This window comes from Homarus americanus, unplaced genomic scaffold, assembly GCF_018991925.1.
Source record: "Homarus americanus isolate GMGI-L3 unplaced genomic scaffold, GMGI_Hamer_2.0 scaffold28051, whole genome shotgun sequence".
In the NCBI taxonomy this organism is placed as follows: domain Eukaryota; kingdom Metazoa; phylum Arthropoda; class Malacostraca; order Decapoda; family Nephropidae; genus Homarus; species Homarus americanus.
The window spans coordinates 637,746-657,085 of NW_024720144.1; the positions used below are offsets into that span (position 1 = coordinate 637,746).

The 19,340-nt window shown below is 38.4% G+C and overlaps 1 protein-coding gene across 4 annotated transcripts in view; it reads left to right on the top strand.

The window, feature by feature from the left end:
* The window catches only part of LOC121860413 (tyrosine-protein phosphatase non-receptor type 14-like), a 53,896-nt gene that overhangs the window by 23,790 nt on the left and 10,766 nt on the right, over positions 1–19,340 (top strand). For 2 of the 4 annotated variants that reach the window (XM_042357559.1, XM_042357561.1), the window contains 6 exons: positions 2,328–2,514; positions 2,643–4,340; positions 4,858–5,076; positions 7,296–7,496; positions 10,239–10,398; positions 13,403–17,039. In XM_042357559.1, coding sequence (XP_042213493.1) covers positions 2,328–2,514; positions 2,643–4,340; positions 4,858–5,076; positions 7,296–7,496; positions 10,239–10,398; positions 13,403–13,698 — 2,761 coding nt within the window. In that variant the 3' untranslated portion in view covers positions 13,699–17,039. Of the gene's footprint in view, positions 1–2,327; positions 2,515–2,642; positions 4,341–4,857; positions 5,077–7,295; positions 7,497–10,238; positions 10,399–13,402; positions 17,040–19,340 lie in introns of those variants that run through there. The other 2 variants (XM_042357560.1, XM_042357562.1) reach the window with 2 other exon arrangements.

Sequence of the window (19,340 nt, forward strand, 5' to 3'; positions counted from 1 at the left end):
TGACCCTCTAGAAACTCCCCTGGGGCAGCAGTGGCGAGGGAGATAAGGGGACAGTGTTGTTTTGACAGCTGGCGCTCGTGGTCACTACGCACTTAGCGGCCATTTTCTGCTTACCTTTGTGTCCGGGATGGCCAGTAATTCATATATTTACTGATCATAATACTTATTTCCTGTAAATAATTCATTTAGAATTTATTTTATTTGCATTATTTTTCATAAAAAGTGCTCGGTGACACACGCAGTCTGTCACCAGGTTGAGGGACGAGTTTCCATGGTGACAGGCTAATGCGTACTAACCGCACTGAGCCCACCCATTCTACCCTGTGAGTGGTGTGACCACCAAATAGTCATGCTGAAACCTAATAACCCGGGCTGGGCATTCAAACAATGGCGCGAAAAGGTGCGCGTTCCAGAACGTCAACCGGGGCGTAGGGGTTAATATCTAAAAATGTGCACCTCAGGCTAGGGACCCATGTAACTGTGCAAACTCATTCAAATGTGGGCAAAAACAGGAAAATACAGTCAACCCTCACTTTACGCGGTCCCACATTCCGCATTTCCACGTTTACAGGGTGCCCTGCCAGAACCCAGGATGCTCACATTCCGCGGTGGGTGTACCCCTTTACACGGGTGAAGTATAATTTTTTATTTAGCTCATAAAATTCATACAAATTATCCGGCCAGAATATAATTTACATTGCTGGAATTCTTACAATTTGATGATCATTTTGAATATAAACATCATAGATTTTGCATTAGACATACAAATTTTAGATATAATGTTTACTCTGAGTAAATATGTTATCTTTTGTGCAAAATATATGACATTTATATTCAAAATATTCCTGGTCTTACAAGGAATCCAGCAATGTCAATTATATTATCCTAACTTTAGTCTGATTTATTATTTATTACTAAAAAGGTAAACAGTCTGGTATTCCCAGTCTGGTAGGGAGGGAGGGACCGGTGACCGACCACCTGGCACCATGGTGTGAAGAATATTTTTTTTTTTTATTAACTGAAGATATTTGTTTTAGCTCATAAAATTCATACAAATTACCCGGCCAGAATATAATTTACATTGCTGGAATTCTTACAATTTGATGATCATTTTGAATATAAACATCATATATTTTGCATTAGACATACAAATTTTAGATATAATGTTTACTCTGAGTAAATATGTTATCTTTTGTGCAAAATATATGACATTTATATTCAAAATATTCCTGGTTTTACAAGGAATCCAGCAATGTCAATTATATTATCCTAACTTTAATCTGAGGTATTATTTAATACTAAATGTTAAAATCTAGTTTTTTCACCCAACCTTTCTCTTGAAGGGAGGATTGGTGGGGGGGAGGGTTGGGGCGGATCGACCATCTGGCCAGGTTGGCAGAGGGGGGGAGGCAAGGTGGGGTACTTTGATTGACAGATAGTGTCCTGAAGAATATTTTTTTTTTTTATTAACTGAAGATATTTGTTTTAGCTCATAAAATTCATACAAATTACCCGGCCAGAATATAATTTACATTGCTGGAATTCTTACAATTTGATGATCATTTTGAATATAAACAACATAGATTTTGCATTAGACATACAAATTTTAGATATAATGTTTACTCTGAGTAAATATGTTATCTTTTGTGCAAAATATATGACATTTGTATTCAAAATATTCCTGGTCTTACAAGGAATCCAGCGATGTCAATTATATTATCCTAACTTTAGTTTGAGGTATTATTTATTACTATACCTGGTTTTCCCCAAAAATTTCTCAGAGAGGGAAGAGCCAGGAGTGTAGTGTGAGAAGAGGGGGAGGGAGTTGAGTCCATTATTTGAATGGACATTAACTTGGCGACTGTATTTCTCTATTTCTCTTAAGTATTAATTGTGTGCATGTACCATCATAAAATTTAGATGTTATTTTTACTAGAACATGGGTATTGTGTTGGAAAAAGTGGAGTTTGGGGGTCAGCTGGTCTCTATTTCATTTAATCCCATATGTTATGTTATTCACTTTACACGTTTCTCACTTTCCGCGGTACCCTGTGGGTTACATTAACCCCGTAAAGTGAGGGTTGACTGTACATCAAGTGCTGGAATTTTCTTTAGCCCTTTTGGTACAAAATATTTCCCTTTGCTGAATAAAATCTTCTGGCATTAGGCAAAAAACGTTAAAGTTAACTTCCAGTAGTGAGGGGGTTAAAGGAACATCTGATAATACAGTATTTTATAAGTCACCTGGAGGAGTTACTTTGTAAGTTGTCAGATATTTGTTTTTGCTTTCTGGATCATGCTGATATAATATTTGGTATTGTCCACAGCACTCCAGAGTTAGCCTCACCCTCTGCTGGTGAGCTGTTAGATGGTGGGTCAAGGTGCAGTGACGGAGGGAGAGAAGCAGGTCGGGACCATGAACATGAGCTGCTACATGTGTACAAGCCACCACCTCCATACCCCTACAATAAGCCCTCCAGTAACAGCACTCCTGACCTGGCTACAATCAACCAGGTACAGTGTATCCTCACCAGTGTTTATAGCCTAAGTGCTGTTTTCCTTCCTTTTTTTTCAGTTTTAGTCTTTCATACAGTCAAGTGAAGTTTGTGTCACTTTAAATACTAAATAGGGTTTCTTTTCAGGGTGGGAATCTAAGTCCAGATCTAGCATCTAGACGTCGAGCACTCTTAACAGCTTCCTTGGGGTGTCTTGGTTCGCCTGACCTCTCACGCACCTACGAAAATTTAGCTGATCTGAGTGAAGCGGTTGAGAGTCTACGTAATGAATTAACAAGGACGACAGAAACGGGCAACACATTCTTTCAATCTCTTCACTCATTCAATCATAATTACTCCTGCAATGACCTTGATGCAATATACCAACTAAGTGATGGACGAGTAGCCATGGGAACAAACCTCAACCTTAACCCAATGTTTGCAGGTGACCAGTCTTCCCAGCAATCTCAACAGAAAAAACAGGGTACTGCCCCTCAGTATTCTGCTCCTCCACGTTATAGTTCACAGTTTGCTGCACAATACACAGACCCTCAGTACCCTAGTGGAGCAGTACAAAGTTCTCAAGAACCTATTTACCAAAATATTGCTGCTTTGAGAACTGATGAACCCCGTGAGCGCACCCGTTCAGCTCCGGAGATTGAAAATAATCCCATGAATGTGGTTGGACCTACACAGGGAAGCCATTTATTAGGTCAGATGGGAGGAGAAGAAGTGCAGGGAGGAAGGAGCAGGGCTCTTTCACAACCTGTTAGACAGTCAGCAATTGATCCCCAAATTTATATCGAAAACCGTTTAGGAGAACAACAGCGAGGTCCTATTGAGGCAATTAATACAGCCATGGGTCAGATACCTGTGTTCAGTGCCCAACAAGAATTACGCCATAACCATCACCACCACTTACAAATACAGCAACAAATACAAGCTCTCTCCCTTCAGCAGCAGCAGCAAAAGCAGCAGCACCAGCAGCTTCAGCAACAATTACAGTTGCAGCAGCAACAGATACAACAGAAAAAGGAACAACAGCAACAGCAACTTCAGCAGCAGCTACAAGCTCAGCAACAGCAACAGAGCTCTCAGATCCTTAGTCAAGGTAGCCACCATCATTTGCAGCAACAACAGTTGCAGCATCAGATGAATCAGCAGAGACAACAACAGGCACAAGAACAACAACGTCAACAACAAATTCAAGAACATAATAGACAACAAGACCATCAAAAACAGCAGCAACACCAAAAGCAAATGCAGCAACAGATACAACAGCAACAGGCATCCCAAAAGATGGTGCAACAACAACAGTTAAGACAACAGCCTCAGTCAGTGGGAGTAACACAGCAGATAAAGCAGCAATCTGCATATCAACGAGAAGCAGGTGGAGAGTCCAGTGGCCTTAAACTCTCTCCGCGAAAAAAATGGGGAGCACCATCTGCTGGTCCCATGATGTTGGCAGGGCAGTCTGAACCTATTCTTGCCTCTAATGTGTCTACTCTGGACAGTCACACAACACATGACACTGGTCAGACAAGGACACGAGAAGCTACTGCCGACGCCATGGCAGTGCATGACACAGGGCAGACAAAAATGCGAGATACCCCTGCAGATTCCCCCTCAGCACATGATATTGGTCAAACAAGGGTAAAGGAAACTGCTGTGGACTCCCATACTGCACGTGATATTGGACAAACATCCACTCGTGATGCTGTGGGGACCAGTGAACTGATGAGGACTATTGACAAACCTCATCAAGGAGCTGGAGCAACAAAAGGTGTAACCCCAGATGTGCTTAGAGGAGCAACGCTTTCCAAAGGGGGACCAAAAGATCCAAGGGTGAGTATTGTATACCAGGTATTTTATTTTTGTGATATTAGTCCTGACAGTTTTAATATCCTTGGCAGTATAACACCAATAAATGATGTTTCCTTAACATAATTCACATTATATCCAGGGGCAGATCCAGGAATATAAAAAGGAGAGGGGGGGTCCAAAAAGTTGTGGGTGAGAGACCATGGCAAGCCCACCTAGATGGGTATTTATTTTTTTTGGGGGGGTGGGGGGACTATTAGCCCCCCACCCCAAGATTTTTTTTTTTTATCTGGCCAATATCATGGGCATTTTGAGGCCAGGTGCACGTTTATGTTAGGAGATATTTTGAGGTCAATAATAATTCATTTTTACTTCACAAAAATGCCTGAGTGCAATTCTGCACAATACTTATTATTTTGTTTGTAATTAAAGAAAACCACCATGCTGATGTAACTTCCAGCTTTCTTTACTAAAGTTATCATTTGTTTAACTTGGTGTATACATGTTGATACATATCCATGATGAAGTTTTCTGATTTCAGTCAGTTCAGCTTGAGACCAAATTAGTGAGTGGTGATATCCTCCAGGAGTTTGAGCTTATCCCAAGAATAAAATCAAATGCCGATTTCACCACAGCCACCAAACCAGACAACATCCCACGTAATCGGTATAAGGACATTGTTCCCTATGAAGAGAACAGAGTCAAGATCACCCCTACCAAGGACAACAAAAGTGGATACATTAATGCCTCACATATCACTGTAAGTTAGCATTAATACAGTACATTAGAATCCCAGTTATCCGGGCAACCAGTAGATTCAACTAACCAGCACCAAAATGAAACGGTAAACAAAATAAAAATTCCTCCCAAATCAACTAGACTCTTTAAGTTTGAATGATGTGCACAACGGGGATGAGCTGCCATATTTATTGCTATAATAAACAATAAAATTTATATACAGGTATAGCATATCAAAATCTGCAAATATTTTATGTACAAAAAATTGCTCGTACACTCAAACCATCCTCTGGGTAAAGCAACCCAGTTCAGGTAGTCAACCAGCTAACTCAAAGATGTGTGGTTGATGTGTTATATGTGTGTAGTATGCCATGACATTACATCGGGAGGAAGCACAGCCACACAGTTAACACACATTTACTTCCCATATATGAGGCGCCGAGTGTGACAAGGGGCTAAGTGCCAAAAATCCCAATCGAGAAAAATGCTCTTAAAGTTTGGAAAAATTTTGAACCAATGGAGATATAGAGTTCATTTAAATAGTAGTGTGTAGAGCTCTTAAAACTGGTTTTACAGATATTAAAGTCATATAAATTGTAAGATTGTTTATAGTAAAAATTGCATTGTTTTTGATGGGTAGTGCTTGCAGTTTTACTAATATGCATTGTTGAGGTATAATTTTCATCACATGGAAGCAGTAATGTATTAAGACCACACCAGAAAGTCAAAGGTCTTTGTAATGTTTTCATAAAAGCAAACAATATATCAACCGGGGACCAAGCCTTAAAAAGTATAATAAAGAAAATCAGGTACTTCCCTCGCTTAGTGCTAAAAGCCTCCTACTAACACGCACCACCCACACCTCTCTCCCAGCCACCTCTTCCTCCCTCTGTTTCCCCTCTATTGGTACGATAAGACTCGTCACTCGGACAAGAACATAACACGCCACGTGCCACCAGCCCTCACTCCACCCTCCTCTCTGTTTTGTTTATTTTTCACTCAATGGCCCTCACTCCCCCTTTCTGCCAGTTGAAAAAAAAAAGGTTCAAGTGTTATTACATAGCATTCCTATGACATTTTTTTGAAACATGGACTCTCTTTAGGTAATAAACCGGAAAATAATGAGTTGCTATGAACTAGAGAGGTTACAATTGGTGGCCGAGGGCGCTTGTCCTCATCTCCCCTACGGTCTGCTTCGAGGCGCAGATCACATGCTCTAGGGTTGTCTTTACCTACCTTCCCTAATATGGCTCTCAGCCTTACAAATATTGCACTACTGGGATAGTTTGTTTTTATGCAGATAGAGGAAAGGTTAGGGAGTACAGATAATACTACAGTATAACTCTTTTGGGGGGGGGGGGGCGCTTGGCCCTGTGTTGCACTCGGCGCTTCGTATATCCACCAATGCTCTTCATTTTTTTTTTTTTTTTATGTAGTATATTTTTTATACAGTATTTTCTTTATTTCTAAACTACATTAGAGTACAGGTATTATAATGGTTTTTCCACAACTTTTATAGTTTCACTACAAGTAACTATACCAGGTGGCTGGGCTGGCGAGTCGGTAACGTAGTTATAGTCCGCCACCTCCACACATTATACACACCTGTGCTCTTCATTTTTCTTATCTTAGTTTTATTTTATATTTATTTCTAAAATACATATTTATATAGTGGAATAAAGTGTAAAAGAAGTCTGTTTTTCTGAGACACGAATTGGCGAGGTCAACCTATAACCCTGTGCATTGTAGGATTTATTGGAGGATCCTAAGAGTAAGTTTCAACTGGATAACTAGGATTTTACAATATTATAGTAGTGTTGGGTGATTTTTTTTATTTTTTATTTATTTATTTATTGGGCACTCCCCTACATCCTTGTGTAAGGTGAAGCGCAGAAGCGTTTACAGTGCCCAACAGGGAAGCTTGCGTGTTTGGTGATGGTATATAAAAAATTACTGGTATGGTTAACTGATGATGCAATTGGTTAGCATTTCCTTGCAGTCCTCAGGTTTGGCTATATTTATATATTGAGGTAAAGCTTGTGGCAGTTCCTCTTTATTTGTATGTTTTTAGAATCTAAGCCACAATCTAGTGTTCCTTCACTCTGAAAGATGAGCCACATCCTCACATTTCTCAAATGTCTTTCCTTCTGCTGTACTTATAAGACTGAATCTTTTCCAGACAGCCCTATCTCTTGTGTGGCTTGTGTCCTGTAGATACAATATATTGTTTATCATTTGCAGGCAAGTGTGGGAGAGAGTCAACGCTTCTACATCTGCTGCCAAGGTCCACTTGCCAATACTGTCTCACATTTTTGGCAATGTGTATGGGAGGCTGATGTTTATCTGGTGGTTATGTTAACATCTGTAACTGGTGATACTGCCACCAGCAAAAGTTTCCCCTATTGGCCACAAACAGATAACACAAGTGTTGAGTGTGGGCAGGTAGGTGAGCTTACATGATGATTTAACCCATTGACAGTGGGTTAATAAACCATCATGTTTTATTTCTGTTCATTGTAGTCATGTACTGTATATGATTAGTATGTGTATGGTAATGAGTAGAAAACTTAAGTGTTGTGGCAACCCATCACCCACAAAACATTACCATATAATGAATCGGTCAATTTTTTGCCTTCAGACATCTGTAGCTCTCTTGATAGCAAGTAAGCAGGTTGGGTACTGGTATGTTATTACAGAAATCTTAGATGTCTCTTAAGATATGAGGAAGATGGCACAAAGTATTTCCTTCCACCCGGACATTCAAAATATGCCGCAAAAATTCAGAATGTTCAAGAAGGTCACCCGGGGTTTAAGGGTTAATAATGTGGTGAGTGTTGTTTAATAGTTTGGTTCTGATAGTATTTTTTTTCTTTTGTGATACATGTGGGTGTCTGACTGGCCAAGAACCTATCCCATTGAACTCCATGTTATAATGATCCTGAAATGTGATATTTTGACCTGCGATGGGGTTTTCAGTAACCTACCCTCATCGTAAATAGAAGTTCACCTGTATACTGTATAGTAGTCCCTCGTCAACACACACGGGTTAAGTTCCTGAAAAACCCCGTGGTTGGCAAATCTGCTGTTGACAAGAATAAAGGCTTGTGGGGAATAGGAGATTAGGTTCCATGACTGGAAACACTCGTCAAAGTCTAAGTTGTATGTTCCTTCATAAACAACACTACCTTTATTGTACATTTAATTAAATTTGATTTAAATATATATGAAATAGCTTAATAAAAATTTTATAGTACAGGTTGAACCTCCCTAATCCGGTACTCTATTGTCTGGCACCTCCGTCGTCCGGCTCGGCATACCCTTTGTTTTCATCTGGTCCTTGTGGAGTTAAGTGCGTTCCTAGGTATTTCAATTGTTTCTGTAATATTTCACTCGTTATTTACCCTTATTATGCCTCCTAAGCATATTTATTTTATTGTTTCATTTACTGTACAGATATATTTTTCTTCTTTACAGGTGAACATCACCAATTTATGTACAGGTACCGTAACTATTTTGTCAGAATGAAAATTAATGTTTATCGATTTTCGTTTATTACAATTATACACTGTACAATAGAACGTGGATATAACACGAGATATGCTCCTAGAGAGGTTGCTTTAAACCGAATTCGCACTAAATCGAAGTGTTGTTTAAATGGAATAATTTAGTTTGGTGCTTGAGAGAAACACAAAATACTAAAAAGACTGAGAGTCTACCCAGATGCACCTCAGCCTATCTCCTAGAATAAACAAATCATTGTTTTTTGTGGTATTAGGTTAAAACAAACACTAATAATTCAACACAGCTAAAATTAAGGGATGTGAAATGGTCTGTTTACTGGCTGGGGGGGAGGGAGGGAGGTGAGGTGATATGTTTGACAGTTGATGCCAAGGTCTAGTGCTTATTTATTTATCTGCCCTTAAGAGTGACTTTTAAGTTTTGCTTTTATAAAATGTCACTGAACTGACATGGGTGAATATAATTAACATTGCTGGAATTCTTATAAGATAGTGATTAATTTGAGTATAAACATGCTATTGCTCGCATTAGACATAAAAAGAGCAAAACTTTTTATCTCTTGTGCAAAATATATGGCATTTATATTCAAATTATTCACCGTCTTGCAAGGATTCTAGCAATGCAAATTATATTCTCCTAACTTTAGTCTGTGTTATTATATAAGATAAAACTTAAAGACTACTGTGTCACCACCAAACCCTGTCTGGGAGGGAGGTGACAGTGACATGTTTGACAGTTGGCGCTGAAGGTCTAGTGAAGTATTTATTTGTTTATTTATGTCCTTTAGATTTTTTTTTTTTTTTTTTTTTTTTTTTAATAAAATGTCACAGAAGTGACCGGGGAGAATATAATTTACATTGCTGGAATTCTTATAAGATAGTGATTAATTTGAATATAAACATTTAGTACATAATTTTGTGTATATTTACAGTACAGCCTTGCCCTTAGGACAGTGTAGTGTGCTCAGAGAAACATTAGGCGCAAATTTTTAAATGTGATGCTCCAGATTGACGCATCAATAATTCTATGTATTTTACAAAGACCACCTGTGGTTCGGAAAATTCTATAGTCCGGCACCGGTCAGGTCCAAAGGGTGCCGGATTAGGGAGGTTCAACCTGTACATCTAGCTTTCCCCCCTACCAGGCCAAGCTGTGTTATTGTTATTTTTTAACTTGTATTTTTGGGTAGATATACATACACACACAATCATTCATACAGAATGTGCACAAAAAATTAAAGAAATGATTATCATGAGGTAAAAAAAACATGAGAGAATAAACATTTGTGTCCATGGGAGTTAGGCGGCAATCATGGGCGGCGAATGGGTACGGGGGAGCATGCTGCTGTCTCTCATGCCCTTAGTGAAATAATTGCCAAATGACAATGCAGTATTTTTATTATATTTTATTTATTAGTATTATATTTATTTATTCCTCACATCTATGGAGGAATACATTAGACCGCGGAAGGATAAAGACGCCACACTAATCCGCGGATACGTAAAACTAAATGCCGTGGTTGGTTAAATGGCATACAGAATGAAAACTGGATACATGGAATCCGCAATTAGCCAGGGTTTTCTGTGTGAGTGTGTATGTATAAGATATGCAGTATATATTTAGAAGGAAAAAGTCATTCCTTACATGTCATCATTTCTCTTGCAGTACCGAGTGCTTCGTAAGCATAGCACAGTGAGTGGATCCCATGTCACCAGCAGACTACAGGTGGTTTATGTGCCAGCAAGGAAGACACGTACTATTTGGCATCTCCAGTTCACAGATTGGACCGATCATGGTTGTCCTGAAGATACCCTTGGATTTATCAGTATGTATATCAGTAGATAGATATTTATTCTGTAAAATTGTCATGCACGTTTACATTTATTCAGAAAATGTATAGACAATGCAGGTATACAATATTCATAGACAGTGAAGGTATATAATCAACGTACAGTCAGGGTCAAAAATTTGCCCAAAAGGAAGCCACATTGACCTCAATTGGGATGAAATAGTCAAACTGTCAGGGTAAGTCAGTTCAGAGATTCACTCCCTTGACTCAGTTTCACCACGGAGAGTGAACTTTTATACCCGACTGTACCTAGACAGTGTTATCAGACAATGGTACACAGCAAGTTGATTTGAGCAATGATAGCCAACAAATGCTTATTTTTAGTAGGGTCTTTTGCTTAGACTGGGGTACTAATCAATAATGAGAAATCTTCTAATATAAATGTGAAATTTTGTGGTTGAATATAACAGGCTTTACATTGCATTTAGACGATCCAAGAATGGTTGATCACTTCCACCAAACACCAGTAGTAGGTGACTATTGTTGGGGTCAGAAGTTTCCATGCTCGTTGGAACTGTAGAAGGGTGTGTGTTAGTGAGAACCATTTCTTGATTGGTGGATAAATAGTAATGGTATCAGTTCTTGCAGTGGTCTGGGGTTATATAGTAACTACAGTAGGGTCTTGTTTAATGCAATTAAAGCTTAGCAATTTTGAAATTAGTGTAATATAGTACGTACAGTATAAAAAAGGTAACCCAGTACTTGACATCTTCGGTGCTCCCATAGCACTGACTTCAGGAATTTATCCATAGAATAAAGTTTTCTTCATAAAACTGCAATGGTGACCGAGGGATTCTGGAGAGTGACTCTTAAGTAGCTTGTCTAAGACCACTATTTTCTTATCTACAGTTATTCCTTTACCTGGTTTCTTCACTGTACCACCATTAGTTGACTGTTTTGGGGTACAGGTTGTACCTCTCTAGTCCGGCAACCTCGGGACCTGACCGGTGCCGGACCATGGAAATTCACCCTTTTGCTGGATAGATAGTGACTTGTGCTTATGCCTGGAAGCACTAGCACCACTTTCTCTGCGTCATGGTCTCTTTGAAGACATATTGAAGGGTTAAATGCCGTATAGTAGCTTCTCAAATTTCGCGAGTTTTTAATTCTTAACGTATTTTATTGGAACACACAAAAAAATAAATAAATAAAAATTTTGACGGCGGAAACTTGAATTTCGACGGGTTTGAACGGCCCTCCAACGTGCATAATCGTGTAAACAGCGTCATTTCTCTTATGTACAAAAGATTCATTATTGTTTATTACTGAATGTCTTTTTTATTGAATTAATGTTTATGTGTGCAAAATGAGCAATACAATTCATTAATATCGTAGAATATTAAAACACGAAATGACACAGCATTGTTTTCGTTGATTACAAAACCAGTGACTGACTGGTTCTGCACACTATAAAACTGAAAAAATAAGACCTTGGTTGTAGCTGTAGTAAATTAACTGGTTGTTTTAAGTAATGTTATTGTAATGTTAATAAATGGCACAATAGAAGTAGCTAACGATAATGGCAAAAGAAAAGTGAAGAGATCGCATATGTAAGTGCGCTGTCATACACTTGAAAAACATATCGTCATTGCTACATAAATTAAAGCTTAACCTTACTGTTCATATATATTTTAATTAATGTTTCTGAATTGTTTTTATTGAATTAATATGCGTGTGTGCAAAATTAACAATACAATTTATTGGCTTAATACGGGAATATTAGAGAGACGACTGGCTGCCGCATTGTCGTGTTGAAGCTACTTAAACCAGTGACTGATTGGTTCTACATATAAAACTGAAGAAAATAAGACTCTGAGTTTAGCTGTAGTAAAATTAATGTAAAAAATATGAATATGGTTGCTTGAAGTACCTGTAATGATATTTAATGTTAATAAATGGAACAATATAAGTAGCTAACCATTAATGGTAAAAAAAGTGAGACTGCTCGTATGTAAGTGCGCACATGTGAAAATATATCGTCATTACTCTACATAAGAATATGAAAGCAACACTTATTTACTGCTCATATATATTGAAGGGTTAAATGTTGTACTCTGTATAGACAAGCACACACACACAGAGAGAGAGAGAGAGAGAGCAGCCGAACTGCCGGATGTAAACAAACCTTAATTTCCCGCGGCTTTTTTTTTTTTTTTAAGGGGATTAGCCCACCCGGGCATAGGTCACTGACCCACATTGGGGCCTGAGGGGGAAAAATTTAATACTCCTGTAATAATAATAATAATTCAGATAAGTAAAAAAAAAATTAAAATAAAAAAAATAAAACTGCCTATCTACCTATTGGACAAACTAAAATCGTTCCGGACCATGGGAGTTTCCGGACCACAGAATGCCGGACTAGAGAGGTACAACCTGTAGTTGACATGGTTTAAGGGTACACAGCAAAATGTTTAAAAATTCAGAAAAATTACTAAAAGTTAGGCAGTTTCTCACACTCCTTAGTGCAGCAAACAAACTGAGGGGTAGCCAAGGCAGGTGGGTAGCTGAGACAGCTGCTTGAGAAGTGAGCAGCAGCAAGTGCATGGCTGGGCCACTTAATACCTGAATTATCCCACATGTAATTAAATTTAATTAGCAATCTGCAAATAATTATTAACTTATTTAATTGTGTATAATCAAATCTGCATTGGACAAGACTACTGTACTATAATAGGTAAATGTAAACTACTGCATGATCATCGCTAACATTTTTCTTAATTGTAAATCCATAATTTTATTGTTGTCTTGGGTGAAATTATTGGTACAGTACTCTGATCTTTAACTACTTCATAATTTTATCCCCTTGGTTGTTGCCTATGACTTTTCAGCATTCTGATATTACTGTTTTTCTTCTTATCTTCTCAACATCCCTTGGTATGGTGCCTAGTGATATTATGTAGTACAAGTATAGTATACATATGAATTCCTTTTGGTTTTGATATTTTAGAGGACAACATTAGTATTGGGGTTCATTCCACAGGTTTTTTGGAAGAATTATCAACTCTGCGAAGATACACGTATCAGGAAGTTCGGGGTGTTGGCCGCAACCGCAACACTCCAGTTCTGGTTCATTGTTCTGCTGGTGTGGGTCGATCAGGGGTGACCATCTTGTGTGACCTTCTCTTGGAGGCTACAGATCACAATCTTCCTTTGGATCCCCCAAAAGTCCTTCTCCACCTGAGGCAGCAGAGGATGGCTCTTGTCCAGACCATTGCCCAATACAAGTTTGTGTATCAAGTCCTCCTAGCCTACCTCAACCGAGCCAGACTTATATAGCTCCACAAAGACAGTGGGGTCTCGCATCATATAAAGTGAACATGGTACAGTCCTCGTGTCATATTATTATACTATATGCCGCTTGCATTGCAAAGACCCATATGCCAGAGTGTTGTGTAAGCAATATGATGCTTGCTTGCTTAATCAGAGAAATTTTCATAAACAGCTTATCATCATTATTGCTTGTTTTTCCTCTTTCATTTCTGTCTAGGGTATTTGAAGCCCAGTGAATGAAAAATGCATAAACTCAATGGGAAATATAGCCACATCAAACAGTTGGTGTCTCTGTCCGAACTGTATCATAATCCAACCTAAATGAGATAATACAGCGCCAGCTGTTTGAGATCCTGAACTACATATTATAGTAGTGAACAGTCTTGGTTATAATGTCCCTTATCTGAGGATGTTAATACACATTTGTTCTGGATGTATTGTATTAGCCAAAAATTGGAAACCAAATGATTCCTCTCTTCCTGTCAGACCACTCTGACAGCAGCAATTTGTAGACAAGTACTGCTGTCAGAGTGGTCTCACAGGAAGAGAACAATGTGTATTAACATCCTCAGGTAAGGGACATTATAACCAAGACTGTTCACTGGCATAATACATGCCTCCCCCGCATTACAGAATTTCATTCATACAAAATTTTGAAGTAATGACCAAAATTTTGGTTTACGGAAAAAACTAACCCTTACAGAATATTTTTTAATTAATTTTGAGTCGATTCTTTGTGGTAGCCACAAGGCCGCTGCGGTCCTACAACAACAACATTTTCAGTCTGTCTGAATCTCCAGCCAATGTTCAGCTGTGCCTCTCTTTTTCTGGACTGTATTATAGGTATAGTACTGTGCAATCTTATTCAAGATGAGTGGAAAGATGCCATCAAGTGCAAGTGCTAACATTGGTGGTAAGAAACCACTTTGGAAACAAAATTAGATGTGTTAAGGAAGTTTGACCCGGGGGAGAAGCTTCGTTACATTGCCAAAACTTTGGGCCTTGCTACCTCCACTGTTGGAATAATTCGTGATAACAAAGATAAAATTAGGGCTAGTGCTAAAGTTGCTACTCCTTTGTCAGCCCTTACACTGAATTTTCAGCATAGTGATGTTATGATAAAAATGGAACGCTTACTCAGTGTGTGGATTAAGGACCAGACCAAGTGAAATGTGCCCATTAACATCATGGTGATTCAGGAAAAGGCTCAGGGTCTGTTATGCAGAATGCAGATTTAAGCAGGAACAAGGTGCTAGATCTGATGAAAAACCCTTTGATGCCATCAAAAGGTGGTTTGAGAATTTTAAGAAATGCTAAAACCTACACAACGTTAACAGCAGTCAGTGCTGATACTGAGGCTGCTAGTAATTATCCAGCACTAATAAAGGCAGTCATTGAGGCTAGTAGATACACACCATAGGTATACTATGTTGTTGAAACAGGTCTGTTTTGGAAGTGCATTCCTCCCAGGACATTTATTTCAACTGAAGAGAAAACAACTCCTGGGCTTAAGGTTTCCAAAGATCGTGTAACCCTTCCGTTAGGGGGTAATGTTGCAGAAAATTTTAATTAAAGCCCATGCTTGTGTACCACTCAGAAAATCCAAGGACTGCGCTAAATCTAAGTTACCAGTGATATGGTTTTCCAATAGGAAAGCATGGATGACTGGCAGCCTATTCAAAGATTGGTTTACCAACTGTTTCTGTCTTGCAGCAGAAAGGTACAGAAACCCAAAAAATATTGCCAATAAAGTCTTGTTGCTTCTAGATAATGCTCCCAGCCACCCTGTTAACCTTAATGACCTCTCCACTAATATCAGGGTTGAATACCTGCCCAAGAACACAACTTTCTTGCTACAGCCTATGGATCAAGGTGTGATTGCCAGCTTTAAGGTGTACTGTTTACGCAGGACTTTAGACAACTTATAACTGCAATTGACGGTAAGGCTCCACAATCAGTCCTAGATTTCTGGAAAAGTTTTATCATGAATGCTGTATAAAACATTGCCAAGTCATTGGATTAGGTCAAATGTAAAATTATGGAAGAACATCTGGCCAGAATGTGTCCATGATTTCAAAGGTTCCCCAGGTTCAGACCTTGGATCAGGTGCAGCAGGAAATTTAAACTCTAGCAAATGGTGCATGGTTTGAAGAAGTGGATCAGGATGGTGTAGTTGAACTGTTAGTCACACAGAGAGGATCTGTCCATTGTGGATCTTATGTTAATGGAACAGAAGCGAGCTGTTGCTGAGGAACAGGAAGATACCTGTACAGAAGTTTCATCTACATCCTGTGAATTGACATCAAAGGTTTTGTCTAAAGTGCTTAGTCAACTGCAAGATGTGATGCAAATGATTGAGATAGAATGCAACCTCAAGTTTGCAAGAGAATTGGAGATCACCTTGAGGGGCTGAAAAATTGTTCCATCACCGACAGACCACATTGAACAATTCTTTGCCTCAAGACCACAGCCAGCAGCCAAAGTTGATGATGGTGATCCACAGGGAGAAGCAGGAGTCAGCAGTGACCCACTCTCTCCCTCTCAGTAATTCCAATTGCACCACCTCACCTCACCTAGTTCAGCACTCCACATCATTTCTGGTATGTAAAAATCAAGTATTTTGTTCATATATTATCATGTTACTTCATGAATGACTCATTGTATGTGGTTAAAACCCAGTGGATGCCTGTATGTAATTTAGGATCTCAAAATAACTGGCGCTGTATTATCTCATTTAGGTTCAATAATGATCCCAGTATGGAAACAGACATTGAATGTTTGAGGTGACTGTACTTAAAGAATATGTTGGTTATTCCATGAAGCTGTATGTTATTGTCCTGATTAAGATTTAATAATTGAAATGTGGCAGCTGAACTACGTTGGCCCTATTCGGTCACAAAAGGATGGGATGACTATTGCATAGGGCAGTGATTTCCCCACAAGAAATGCAAGACTTATTTGTTCTATGTTCCATGTGGGGGTTTTCCAGTCAGCTAGATGTTATGATGGAATATGGTAAGTGCAGTACAGTGTATATTAAAAAGAAAATCTAGAAATTATGCCAAATACTGTAGTTGTATAATTGATATTTTTATTACGGTTATTGATTTATCAATAAATGTAGTAATATTTTTTGAGACAATTTTATTGTAAAAGTCGAGTACAAATAGCACATGATAATATTGGTGGAAAATGGTTTAACCTAACATGACATCTTGCACTCCTTCTGGATGGTCTTCTCTCCTCCAATTCCCAACAGCATCTGGATGTACCTAAATCAGTTATAATTATTGCCAAAGTATATTTTGGTAAAATAAAAGAGGAGATTGTTATGATATTAAAAGTGATCCTGAATTTCATTGTTTCCCACTGCAGCACTTCATGTCTGTGGACATTTATCATTAATGATAACTTGGCATTTAATAACTCAGAATTTTATATAACTCGGCATGGATAGGGTCTTGGAATTTATTAGTATAACTCGGGAAATGCCAAGATATATAAAATTATCTGGGAAAATCTTGACATATCTAGCCACCTGCATCACCTACCATGCTTGTGTCACCTACTATAATGCTTCATTCATTGCCTGCAGTGCTGGTAAGTGTTAGTTTTTACGTTAATAATTACATGTATAGTACACATAAATGGGTCTTTCTTTTTTTCTTTCTTTTTTTGTAGGAGGGGGAAGTGCCTCTGTAAGTCAGAATTTGGGATAACTCGGCAAGACCAGAGCCCCATATGTGCTGAGTTATTGAGGGTTTACTGTATATATATATATATTGTCCTAACAATTCGCAGATTTTTAATTCACAGCCTTCGATTATTCGCGGATGACCCCCTGGATGTACCCAAGAATGTCTGGGGGTAGTTTTAAAGTTGGCTACATTTTTGTGGCTCAGACAGGGAGCCCGCAAATTTTATGGCTTCCCGCAAGGTGTCTCTCTTGTCCCAGGTGGCTGAACCATATGTGTTCACTCCAAGCTCAGTGACAGTCCGTGTTAAACACTTGGCCGTTTCACATGTGTGTTACTCTGCTCTCTAACAACTGTGCTCCTTGTGCTTGTGATGGCTCTCATACATCCTCAACCACCTTCATCCTGCTGCAGGAAGGTGCCCAAACAAGTGAAGAGAGAAAAAGAGGTCATGTATTTCGCTCATACATGCGCCTGGTAACAGGAGTGAGTGACTGCTAGTTAGCACTTCGTTTGCAGTTGTAACTCCTCAATCCCTGCCATATTTCACTGGATTTACTGTTATTATAAGTGTTTACTGATAGAATAGTGTTTAATAGTGATTAATCATGTTATTGTAGCTAGGTTAGCTCATCATTGTAACCAACAGGTTACAGGGCCAAGCTTTGAGGCATTATGGTTTTCTCAACTCATATTTTCGGGTAGATACTATACATAACTTTCATTTATTTTTACTCATTTACATGCACACACCTTCCAAAATACATAGTGAAAAAAAGTAAAGGAAATTATTGTCCTAAGGGCAAACACGTAATGGGAGAAGAGCATAAAGTGTAGCTGATGGGGAGCGTTGCTAGGGAATCAATGTTCCAGCTGATCTTCGTTACTATGGTGGAGCAGGTAGTGTATGCAAAATGGCAAATGTGTTAAACTTTCATTTGGCTTTTATTACTGGCTTGGCAATAGTAATGTTTTTTTTTTTTTTTTACTTATTTATTGGTGTTAAATTTATTTATTCCTCACATTTCCTGGTACTGTATATTTTATTTTAAGAAAACTATGGCTGTGAGGTGTTATGGTTGTTTTTCAACTTGTATTTTCGGGTAGATATACGCAACTTTCTTCATTTATTTCTACTTGGTTACATGCACACACCATCCTACATACATACTGTGAAAAAAAATTACAGTACACCCAACAAATAGTATGCGAATTTTTATTCAGATCATTTCGTCAATCAGGTTCAACTCTGGCTGAAGCTGAAGCTTTCCATAAAGATATCATAGCTGTTGCTGAAACTGTTACTGAACCTTAAGTTGTTGCTGAAGCTGCTTATGATGCTAAATTTGATGGTGTAGCTGAAGTTGGTGGTTTAGGCCTTTGAATAATAAGGCTGTCGAAATAACTTTGCATAGCAGCTTTCTTTAATCATTATACATCTTTATGTAGAGGTCATACATGTTTTTCACATCCCTGTTAATTTTATTGCTTCGTTCTGTTAATGGATCCACTTCAGAAAATAATATGTTCATTGCTTGCTCCATATAATATACACAGACCTCTCACCTTTTTCATCTCTTTTTAACACATCTAGTTTCTCGGCTAAGCTTATACACTTTCTTTTAGCTTTAGAACCAGCACTACCATCATTTGCTGTCTTGCTCATGTTGAATAGGGACTCAAAAATGCCAAAAGAAACTTAAAAGTTTTTCTCCTTTTCCTGTACAGATGCATGAAAACAAAGGGACCGCCAAGCTCCGACTCGTTTACTGGTGATGCGCATTACCACTCATTAGCCCAGCAGCTTCTTTGCACAAGGCGCTTTTTCTTTTCTTTTTTATACATTACACTTTTTTAATTTTTTTTTATGATACATATTGGGATTTAGTTATTTATATGAAAATGTTATTTTATTTTATTTTTATTATATTTTCGTCGTAAATACGAGTAAAA